The sequence below is a fragment of the Patiria miniata genome, unplaced genomic scaffold (assembly GCF_015706575.1).
Source record: "Patiria miniata isolate m_02_andy unplaced genomic scaffold, ASM1570657v1 HiC_scaffold_29, whole genome shotgun sequence".
In the NCBI taxonomy this organism is placed as follows: domain Eukaryota; kingdom Metazoa; phylum Echinodermata; class Asteroidea; order Valvatida; family Asterinidae; genus Patiria; species Patiria miniata.
Genome location: NW_024037068.1, coordinates 25,739,596 through 25,752,083, shown reverse-complemented (window position 1 = coordinate 25,752,083; position 12,488 = coordinate 25,739,596). Strand labels below are relative to the sequence as shown.

The 12,488-nt window shown below is 38.9% G+C and overlaps 1 protein-coding gene across 1 annotated transcript in view; it reads right to left on the bottom strand.

The window, feature by feature from the left end:
• LOC119735320 overlaps nt 1–12,488 on the bottom strand; it is a 46,133-nt gene that overhangs the window by 10,675 nt on the left and 22,970 nt on the right. The window contains exons 13-21 of the mRNA XM_038209019.1: nt 11,368–11,733; nt 9,543–9,908; nt 7,849–7,925; nt 7,567–7,646; nt 5,749–6,077; nt 3,207–3,548; nt 2,072–2,422; nt 1,368–1,700; nt 17–316 (exon numbers count right to left, since the gene is read on the bottom strand). Of these exons, the coding sequence (XP_038064947.1) occupies nt 17–316; nt 1,368–1,700; nt 2,072–2,422; nt 3,207–3,548; nt 5,749–6,077; nt 7,567–7,646; nt 7,849–7,925; nt 9,543–9,908; nt 11,368–11,733 (2,544 nt within the window). The remainder of the gene's footprint in view (nt 1–16; nt 317–1,367; nt 1,701–2,071; nt 2,423–3,206; nt 3,549–5,748; nt 6,078–7,566; nt 7,647–7,848; nt 7,926–9,542; nt 9,909–11,367; nt 11,734–12,488) is intronic.

The following is a 12,488-nucleotide window of genomic DNA, read 5'->3' as shown; positions in this document are numbered from 1 at the left end:
AAGAAACCACACTTACATTGTACGTCGATGGGCAGCCTCCCTTCACTACTACGCGTTCCTGAATCTCTCTGTGCTACACACGTGATGATGTTTCCATTATCCTGTCTCATTGGTGTGTAGTTCAGCGTGCTGGTGAAACTGAAGCGATCACCTGATGCTGACGAGCTCGTAGTTGGTCCAGTTATAGGTGAGTCTCCATTGGACCAAACCAGAGTCCAGTCATTTGGATATCCCATGTCTGCTGTACACGTCAGTGTACCTGGAACATTTTCAGTCATTGATGCAATTCCAGAAATCACAGGAGTGTCAGGGGGACCTGTTTGAATACAAATTTCAGTTGCTCATTAGTCGAATCGCACACATTTTTGGTGGCTGCTGCTGTTTTAAGAGGGTAAGCCCATTGTGTTCTATTTGAATTTATCTTACTGACTGACCGATTGATTGACTGACTGAATGAATGAATATAACTGACTGTCGTCTGTGACGTAGGCAGTGCTGTCGTCTGTGACCTCGTTACGTCAATGAATTGACTCAATCTAGCTCATCGTGTACACAAGATGCAGGAAGACTTCCAGTAATAGAAAAAGCCATTCTTAGTTAAATGAATAAACATTTTGTGTGTTCTGGGACCAGCATCACATTTAATCAAGATATAAGACTGCCATGGGAGAGTACCGACGAACCACATTATGCCTAAAACTTGAATTAGGTTTGATCTTTGAAACAGTTAGGATCGTGTAGGTGCTAATTGATTTGGATTGACTGATGCAGTTGTTTGGAACGACCCCCGAGTCTAGTCGATGAAAAATCCGACGAAAAAAAGTGCCTCTCTGAAACAAACTTTTCTTTTGATCGAATGCAGTCACTCTGTATGCTTTTTTTTTGTTCGGCACTGATGACAGTTTGAAACGGGTCTCAGGTAGCAGTTTAGCTTCGGTGGCAGGGTGTCGAAAACTGACAATTAAATTGCATGTTTTCTATGCTGGACACTGTCACCGAGGTGTTTTCCAAAGAACACGGGAGAACCAGGGGAATTGTGACCCTTTTTACCCCTGTCTTTTAGAGACATATACTAATATATAATTGTCAACCCAACAGCATTTGATCCACCATTATTTACACACCTCAACAATGCATTTGAACATATTAAATCTAACCTCAACGAATTACAAATTAGTATACTTCTATATGTTTTTTATAAAATTTGCTAAATATCACTTTTCGTGCCGTCACCCCGAATTAGACAATTATTATCAGATTTGAGGCGGCTTTATTTATTTCTCAGGACAACGGCCATCAGTATGTAAGCAATCGTCCAATTATTTCTGTGTACCAATTATTTGGGTGTTACTAAGTTGGCTACATACCGTTGATATCCAGTGTAACTGCCACATTAGGGTGCGGTGGCTGCGACTCTGCAGTGTTTGCTGCACACTTCACCTCCTGTCTGTGATTGGCTCTGACTGGAGTGAATGTCCAGGTGCCTGTTGTGTCAAACAGCTCGTTGGTTTCAGTTGAAGTCGGGATTCCAACCCCGGTGGATTGCATTACGTCATCGACGAGCCACTGGATGGTAGCAGCTGGTCTGGTACCCTGCACCAAGCAACTGAAAGTGTGTGATGATCCCTGGTCAACAGTTACTGTCGCTCCTTGAGTCTTTTCACCATCAGAGTCTGACAGCTTCACTACACTGGGTGGCACTTAAAAAACAAATCACAAAAATGCAAACACAACTATAACCACCAGCATAAATAGTACAGTAGTTGAGAAACACCACAAGCAAACAAATTCCAGTATTTACTAAGAATATTTAAGACAAAAAGATGCGATTTGATACAAAACATACGCTCAGCAGCTTCACATTATGTCATGATAAAACAAATAGGAACGACTTAAAAAAACACGCCGGAAAAGGGAACTTTGCAATAAACCCCCCAAGTGGGTCTGAAATTACATTGAGACTAGTCTTATAGAAACAGAATCTTTATAATAACATCATAGAAACATAATCTTCAAGATAGATCAATATTATGTTGAAAACGGACGAAATGATTGGCAGTTCATGCTTTACCTCTCACTTGGAGGGTCACAGTGAGGTCAATCTCTGTGTCCGTCAGTCCATCTTGTCGATTGGTAGCACCACACGTCAGCTGAGCAGTAGCTGGGGTCTCTGCGATGTCCACAGTGATCGTGTTGGTGCTGTCTGTCAACCTGCTATCACCGCTATTAGGAGCATCTGTCTGAGATCCTAGTGGCTGGTCTGTAGTGATGCTTGTGGGTAGGGTCCAGGTGAAGCTGGCTGCTGGTTTGACGCCAGGTGTTGTGCAGGTGAATTGACGATTGGAACCAGCCACGATCGGAAAGATATTCCCATCACCGTATGATGTACCATCGTAGGATACTGCAATTGTGCTCGGTGGAACTGTTTGAAAAGAACATGAAAAAAAAACTAAATAGGGTTGCCGATAGCATGAATAGAACCGGTAAATTCAACATTGGATATTTTGCAATGCAGCCCTCGTTTAGAATCATGTTAATTTTGCTCCAGAGAAATACGCATGAGTGTATACTCTTTATGACATTAGTGTTACATTAAAAAAACGAAACAAGTCCCAGCTGCTGAACGGAAAAGGTGCTGTATGGACCCTTCTGGTTGATAGAGAATGAAAAGTTGATATTCGTTGGCAAGGTGAACAGTTTCAACGTGCAGTCAATGCTGAAAAATTGTAGTTAACCTAAGGAATAGATTGGGCCAATGTTAACAGGTCCAGAGTAATATTTCAACTTTCTAGAAACTCTAACATCTGCATCTGATTATGATCATTCATCAAATTCTACAAATGCTTTCAGTTGTAATACAATTCAACTTTGTTTTATGTAATTAGTTTTGAAATGTAGTAAACTGTAAGTCACCTTCATCCACAATAAATCACAATAACTTGGTTAATGCTATTTAAACACTTTCAACAATAAACTAACGAAACAAAAGAAAATAATATGAAATGCACAGAGCCAGATAATACAAACCGCAACACAAATTGCCATAGAGGATCAAACACGAACATGATTCAACACACTTGTGTATATCAATGATTATGAAATGACCCTTCGATATGACAAAGTACGACTCCTTTTTAATGAATGTGCTTTCTTTTATTTAACTTTCAGCAAATAATCATGTAATACAAGATTGGAGTTCATGGTACCTCTTGTCCGTACATCCAACGAACTTACTGCATCATTCGCACCATTTCTAACGAAACACCAATACCTTCCCTCATCTGTGAGAGTAAAAGGCGCTACAGTTAATGGAAACTTGGGGTCTGTTACATCAAAAGTATAATGACTGGGATCTCTGTTTAATGTCACTTTTGTAGAGAGCGTATATTGCGCAGTGATTATATACGATCCACTTAGCCGCGCATCCACGTTGAAGTCAGTGATGAGCCAACGGACTCTGTCGAATGTCGCAGGTGCGTCGCACCGCAGGGTGGTACTTGTTCCATTATTCACCCAGGGCGGGCCACTGATGGTCAGTTGAGCACCAACTACACGTTGAGAAAGAAACGAAACAAGACTGCATTTTCGTCATATAGATATGATTTACATACATGAAATAAGTTAGATTTAAACCAACGAAATTATCATCATTTCTATGTAAACAAAGCAATTAAAAAGTTAATACACATAAACAAAAAGCCAAAGGGAAGTACCAATATAACCAAAGGTATTTAAACAGTTCCCGAACAGTGAAGATTACAAATCAAATTTGTTGAATGTGATGCTCGAATCCTTCCCCAAATTTGGCCAACATTAACAAAACCTGTCTCTCAGTGCTTGTAAATCTCGTTCACAGTTCTTACCTTGAACATGTATCAACAGTGACCCGATGGCGAGAAAGGTCACTAAAGCAGAGAATGAGACCATTCCCATAGCCACTATCCCGGCAGGTACCTAGCTCGTAAAATGTTGAAGAAGTTTGCAAAGTTTATCACTGAAAATCATTTGCCACCCAGGCTGCACACACATTTCGACTATTCTGGCTGGTATGTCGATTTCCGCTATTGGCCTTGATAAAATAAAAATGAACACGTAGCGTGACAATAAGGGGTCGATGTATAAGGCAAACAAGTGCACTGGCGTGAACTTCCTGGTAGCTGTCAACATTGGAAACTACTTGAATTTAAAAAGAATTATATTGTTGATAATGTCTGTTTGTATCTATGCTTGTAAAAAAACTCTGTGAATAGTGACATCATAATAAGAAATCATTTATTTTATCTCTAAATGTATGTTAATACTTGTTTTACAGTAGCAACTTCAGTTACAATATACACGCTAGGCTATGAAATGATCATTTCACGACAAATAACCCTCACTTGCTATGTTGTGTGTATCGGGTTCCTCACATGCAAATAAGCCAAAGAAAAGGGAGTGGGTTGAACCATTTTAATAGTGGGTGTGTGATTCAACTTCGTTCGTTGAAAGAGTCAGAGGGGTCGTTCAGAAAGAAGAGAGAACAGTTAACAATCGTGAAGGAAGGGGAGCTGAGTCGGTTTGGGGAAAGTATTACATTAGCACTGACAACGGAGCAGTAATTGTAAGACAGCCGAAACGTTCCATTGGACCTGTACATTCCGCGCTTGTTTTTACAAAGTTGGACACTAAAACAAAGTCCAAGATACCTTCTAAAATATTTCCAATGTTCTTTTTTTTTTCAGGGACCCGAACCCTTTCCCATCTAAGACCCACGACGGAAGTCATGTCCAAGTTGCCAATAAGTGCAAAGAGATTCAGCATTTTCATTCCTAAGTTGTGAAACAACATGTCGCACATTGTTTGGCCCTACACATTAATACAGGTACAAACATGAAAATAGTGTGTGTGTTTTCTTAAAGGTAACATCACTTCTTGACGATGCCCTACTTCATATGGGGAAACAAATAAGAAATAAGACTGTTAAAATTCTTTAAGCAGGTGTCTTTACCTGGTGTTATCAACATCAAAACAATTGAAAGGCGCTGTGCAAAGCCAAAAAAGAACGACAAAGCTGCCATTTTAAACAGCACTGCAGGTTGGAAGACAACATACAAAATTACAAAGACAAACGTGATGTGCCTGGTTTAGTATTGTTGTTACGTTTAAAACCCCGGGGTTCAGATTATCGCCTCTGTCTTTCCGGCAAGGGAAGCCTTGACAAAGTTGACAAATTCAATGAGAGTCCATAACACATCTGTATTGAACTTGGACTTCCTGGTTCTGTTCAGCTGTAAACTAGGCCTGCTACAAGTACAGTAGCGAAATACCAGATGCAAAATGAGTGCCTCCGTTTGTCTCAACGCAAACTCTATGAAAACGCTTTTGAAAAGTGAAGTCAGAATGAAATTTCATATCAAATGAAAATGTGGGTTTTTTTGCTTTGCTTTCAAAAGGCCCAGACTTGATAAAGTTAATTTTGGACGAAACTTTGCCATTAAAATAGTTACAAATTAAAAATGATTCCCTGGATGGTGTAACAAGATGTATGCAGACTGTACCATTTGAAAGCAGGTTAAGGTGTTACTATTATCAGACCCATACTTCAAATATGGAATCACAGAAACCAGTCAGGTTTTGAAAAAAATTAAACCAAAATATTTGTTATCATTGATTTATTTTACTGAGCTACAGCTTATATAGTTTCATAGGCCTGTTTACTGATAGTTGACAAGTTGACAATCCGATATTTTCGCGCTCTCGTGAACTCACCTCTAATTTGCACAACACTGGAGCCAATAGGCTCCGGATTGAACGGCGGAAATTTATAGAAACGACACCAGTACTCGGCAGTGTCGTCCAAAGTCACAGATTTCACAATTAACGAGTAGTTAGCTCCATCACTAGATCGTCTTACATCGTAATGGTTTGTATCAATGCCACGTCCGTACACGATGCTATTAGTTTCGACCTTATGATCTAAGATAGCTTGCTGGTCTGTGACTCCTATGTCACTTCTTCGCCATACGACGTCAGTGAAGCCACTCACATCAGTTGAGCACGTGATCGTTGCATCCATTCCACTTATCACCCATTGGTCGCTGGAAATTGTAAGAGAATCAACACCTGGAAGAGAAAAAAAGGAAAGATTTTTTTTTTAGTAAATAATGTCCTTAATAAGTAAAAGAAATAAACTAAAAAGTTAATAAGTTAATAAGTAACGATTCTTGCCAAAACATAGAAAATATTAAAGAAAAGGCAGAATTAAACACAGAAAACAACATAATAAAAAAAGAGAAGAAATCGATTGTGTTTTTAGTTGATTGTTGTTTGGTGGAATTGATACAAACCATTTGAAACATTTATCTGATAATGTAATCTAAAGCGAGACAAAACTTGAAAGACGAATGTAGTGAAATATTTAAAAATAGGGCTAGACACAAAATAGATTATAAGTTGTTCATGCCTTTACCTTGTGTAATTAACAGCAACCCGATGGCAATGCGTTGCACGGAGGCATACAACAGCGGTAGGATGGCCATTGCTGAACATTCCAAGTTTAGATCCTACACAATTCGCAGAACCCTGGTATATAGTACACTCGCACGTGCGCCGTTTAACAATGTGTTCAACCCTGGAAGCGGGTCGGGGGGGGTGTCGAACGGTTAATGCGACTTCTGTTGCAGCAGTATGTCAGGCAACAAAAGTCCTGAGTTGAAAAAGTCAAGTGTCAAGGATGGAAGTTGGAAAAAAACATCCGTCCTCTTATCGTGAGTTTCCTGGTTTAAAGCGACTTTTAAAACTAAAATTGTCAAAATTTACAAAGTCATTAAAAGAGTCGAGGAAAAATAATTGGCTTTCATAGTGGACTTCCTGGTTCTAGGCGGTTTTTTTAAGCCACCAATTCAAACTTGAAATTAAAAATAAACTTTCTTCCTAATGCGTCTACACAACCTGTACGCTCATTTATAATGAGGTGCCACATACATTTTCTATGAAATAATATAACACATCCAGCATTTCTATAGTTACATTTCGACGAAACTGTGCCATGACAACAACACCTGAATAAATCGCAGTCATCTGATTGGTGGATCGTTGATCACATGTCATTGAATCATTCCACAGTGCAATGGAAGTTCTATTGCACTGTGAATAGAACTTCCATTGCACTGTGTCACTTCTGCTGGTGGTGGCGCTGTTTTAAATCGAGATAAATTGAATCTGATTGTTCTTAACCTGTCGAACAGTTTGAAATGTTCCATCAGTTTGAAATGTTCCATTCCACTCGGCTTCGCCTTGTGGAATGGAACATTTCATCTGTCACCTCATGAAATTATTCTTACCATTGCACTTACAAACATTCATTATTTGTATACTGTTTAATCCCCTGTAGTGCGAGAGGAGTTTCACATGCAACATTTATGCCATTTTGGTAGGTAAATTGAAATTAAAAGTCTTTCGAGAGTTTGAGGGGAAAAACACACACAACAGAATGTTGTCGGGGTCATGTTTTACTTGGTTGCACTCAATAGTTCCATAGGCTTACATACTGAAAATGAAGACCATCCGATATTCCGGATTTGTTACCTCACCTCTAACTTGTACAACACTGGAGCCAATTGGCTCCGGACTGAACGGCGGAAATTTAAAGAATAGACACCAGTACTCGGCAATGTCGTCCAAAGTCACAGATTTCACTATAAAGGAGTAGTAAGCTCCATCACTAGATTGTCTTACATTATAATGGTTTGTATCAATGCCACGCTTATAGAAAGTGTTGTTAGTTTCGAGCACATAATTCAGTATGGGTTGCTGGTCCGTGACTCCTATGTCACTTCTTCGCCATACGACGTCAGTGAAGCCACTCACATCAGTTGAGCACGTGATCGTTGCATCCATTCCGATTATTACCCATTGGTCGCTGGAAATTGTGAACGAGACAACACCTGAAAGGGAACAAGAAAAAAATATCCAATGAAGGTCTGGACAATAAATAAAGAATAAAAACAATAAAAACAATTACAATATCATGATTTTTTTCTTTTTTGGGGGGGGGGGGCAGCATAGTTGGGGTGGGAATGCATGCTTGGTCATATAAACCTCACCATTTAAAAAAAATATTATTACAACCAAAAATAGGAGACATGTAAGATTAAGGAGACATTTCAATGTCTTCCTAAGGTTTCCCTCAGGATTCAGCCCATATTTAGAGGCAAATTAAGCTAGATCGTTTGCTCGTCGTCCAATTAGTAAACACATCTAAATTCATAGTTGTAGAATAGGAAACAATTGTTTTTTTTTCGTTAAAGTTTGGGAATTGGAAATTGTGCATAAGTCTATGGGAATGTCTCCCTAGTTACTTATGGGTAATTAATATTAGTATTATTATTATCATTATTTTTTACGAAGATGTTCACTGAGCCTACAATAGTTCCTACCTACTACTAGACGTCCCGCCTATTTTTTTTTGTCTCGCTGTTCCGCACATCCAAACGCAAAGGATAATTCACTGAACTCAACAGTAAAGGATGACGTTTTAAAAGTAAATCTAAAAAGTGCATATGCACATCGATGAATGCCTAGACTTTGCAAATGTTCAGGTTCGTACAAAATAAATGTACAAGTTGTTAGACAAAGGCCAATTTAAAGAATTATGTAATGTACAGCAATAACCCGAAAACACCAAAATTACATCTACTTAAGCATAAGCCTAACGACAATATAGACAATAAATCCCGTGTGTATTTACCTTGTATAATAAACAGCAATCCGATGACAATGCGTTGCACGCATTCGAGCAGTGGTGGGACATCCATTGATGAACCTTCGAAAGTTTAGAGCATATGCAATACGCTATACCGGTACCCAGGCATAACACTCGCACGTGCAAGGTTAAACATCGCGTTCTACATTGGAAGTCAGAGGGTCCGCGCGGTTATTATGAGTATTGTTGCAGCTTTATATCCGGCAACAAAAGTCCTGAGTTGACAAAGTCGATGTCAAGGAGAGAAGTGGGAAAACATGTGCAATGTTTTCTCGAATGTCCTGCTTTAAAGAGGCTTTTACAACTATAAACGTGAAATGACTTTACTTTGATATCTCCCTTCGCATATGAAATGCATGATCAATTATATTACATCAACACTTTTAGAGAAACGTTCCTCTAACATATTATAGCGAATATCCAAATTGCAGATAAAATACACCTTACAAACCCGCTTTAAATCACTCACATTAAGCTAAATTTCTGTTATCATGTTGTTAGATGAAGTTCATTGGCAAAATGTTGCCATTTCGCCCGCCAGGGGTTGAATCGAGTTACTGTGTGCTGAGATCCAAGTGCCATATTATAATTAGAATTTTCCACCGATGAACAACAGCTATTTAAGCGGTCAGCGTGTGACGTCATCGCAACAACCACATAAGAGATATAAACACAAACTCTGGAGATATCGGCTCGTAAATGAATCATATTAATCTGCATTCAATCAAACTCTAGTTTCATCATTATGTGTACTACTGGTAGGCCTACCGGCATTACTCACGAAAAAAAAAATTCTTACCAATAACAATCAGCATTGTTGATGTTTCATTCTCAAAGGATCCATAACCCGATTTTCGGAATTGAGCAAAACACCGATACCTGCCCTCATCAGAAGGGAACTGGATTGAGGAGATAGTCAGTACACTACTGCTGTCTATTGAATCAGTGCTCATTGCGTACTTCATTGCCCCTCCTGGGTAAGTAGGGGACATGCCTGTCAAGAACCAAGCAATATTGATTTCATCTTTCTTCCATTGAATGTAATTGAAACTATACGAAGCATCACTGACAGAGTAGCTACAAGTTAAGAAACCCGAAGCTCCTCGCTCTGCATAGCTTGTCGGTTGCATCTCCACCGTTACCCTGACGCTCTGGCCATCGGATACTGCGGGGAAAAATAGAATCAAACTTCAAGGACGTTCGAGTTGAAATATTAAAACAATAAAACATGAAGACAACCTACTAATCATAACATGTGTTCCTTATGATTTACGTCATTCAAGTTAAGATAATCGGACTTTTCATACTTCATAGCTTATTGTTATCCATAATATTTGCAAACAGTATGCAGCTTTAACTACATTCTTTTCTTAGGAAATAATTAAATCAACAAAATAGATGCAAGAATCAGAAAGCAACATTTGACAATCATGACTATTTTCACTCAAATTAACATATCAGATATTATCACAGTATGTGAAAATTCATGTGTAATGCAAATAATGTACGTCATGTATGTCTCTTTACCTCGTATCACAGACAGCAAGCTGATAGAAATGCACAGTGCGAAGAAACAGCGCAAAGTGAGACCAGCCATTTCCGCCCAATTCATCCAAAACTGCATGGAGGCCTATTCGGTTATGTGGTGCTGAACCAAGTGCGTACCTAGTTTGCTACAGATATCTGGGGTTCACGTATATTGCCAGTGTCATTGTGTGTTCTATTTCCGCCAATAAAAGGCGGTGGATCGACAAAGTGAAGTGCAATGTCACGAAGTACATCTGCATGTTGACGGTAAATGTCCTTGTTCAGAGTTTCAAACTGACCTGAGACCGTAATGTTCTTGAAAATTTATCAAACAAATATCTATCTGGATTGTGATGATCTAAATTGATATAATTATATGTATTTTAAAGTACTAAATGTTTCCTATCATTATTATCCATCAAATTTGATCTGGGATCCTCCTTTGATATAAAAAGAAAATTACACATCAGAGAGCGTCTTAAAAATACATCAAAGTAAACATGAAATAAACAAAAAATAAACAACATTTTGAGTGAATATTGACCATGGGCATCGCCAGGACTTTTTTCTAGCGGGTGGGGGAGGGGGAGCAAAGCACATTTTCACCTTGTACTTTCTCTAGCATATTCTCAATTTATCAATTTTTTTTCGAGGTAGAGCGGTGGGACATTTGCCCACCCCACCCCACCCCACCCCATTGACGCCCCTGAAGACGCCCATTTTGTTAAATGTGTATTTAATTAATAGCAAATATGACTTCACACCTCTGTTTTTCCTCCCTTTATCTCCTTTTTGGGGGGTACTTTTCTGGGGGGCACCCCTCCCTATTCGCCCAATCCTGGCGACGCCCATGGTATTCAGCAGCACTTTTTTTAACACCTACACGTATTAATATGGCAGAATGTTCCTTTAATGCATAGGCAATATACCTCTTAACTACGATCAAAGACTGGTCATTGGATAGGAACTGTTTAAATTAACGATTTTCAATGACACCAACACATGTAGTTTTCCATTTTAGTTTCATTTTACGTGTTACTGTTAAACCTACTTAATGGTATTTTCCTGTCACGCCCACTTAATAGCATTTTCCTTACCAATAACCATCAGCATTGTTGAGGTTTCATTGTCAATGGATACAACACCCGGTTTTAGGAATTGAGCAAAACACTCGTAACTCCCCTCATCAGACGAAAGCTGGACAGAAGAGATAGTCAGTACACTACTGCTGTCTATTGAATCAGTGCTCATTGCGTACTTCATTGCCCCTCCTGGGTAAGTAGGGGACATTCCAGTCAAGAACCAAGCAATACGTGTTCCGTCTTTCTTCCACTGAAGGTAATTGAAACTATAAGAAGCATCACTGACGGAGTAGCTACACATTAAGGAAGCCGATGTTCCTTGTTTTACATAGGTTGTTGGTTGCACCTCCACCGTTACCCTTACACTCTGTCCATCGGATGCTGTGGGACAAGAAAAGACAACAAAATGCATGGAAAAGAAATCTAATACAATTTACAAACAATCTAGTAAAGGAACCTCATTCCAAGAGACAAACAACGAAGTCCACTCTGAACACCTTTTTACTCTTGCATTTCAAGTTTCCAATTTGCATTTTGCAATTTGCATTTCCATTATTTGCATTTGTTAAAGGAATGGAGAAAATAAGGACTTCCCACGTATTATTGTGCATCCCGTTTCTTGAAAAAATGTGATCAATATGTCTTTTCCATACTGTTGGTGTTTAAATGGAATATACATTTGCAAACATCAAAAAACAAAACCACCATACTATTATGAAATACGTTACTGGACTGTTAGCGAATGATATTGTAAAGCATCCCGTAAAATCATGGCACCTGGTGTGCTGTCATTTTCAAGAAAACTGGTATTTTGTATCAACTAGTATTTTGTATTTTGTCGGCCGACCAGCGTTGGAAAGACTTTTTTTCAGACTGCCACCAATTTACCGTATTTCGTTAGTCCGCATTTTGTTTGCAATCGATTTTACACCTACGAATCGGTACAAGCCCGCTAGACTGATTCACTGACCTTAAAATTCCCCAACGTATTATTTTTCCCTTTTATCTTAAGTGGGGTCAGGGAACCAGACTACAGGAGCACGATTGTATTTTGTTGGTTTTTCCAGCAACTACGAACAATATTTACGATAAAATAACAATATTTACTTTAAAAATATTTGAAAATTACAGCAAAA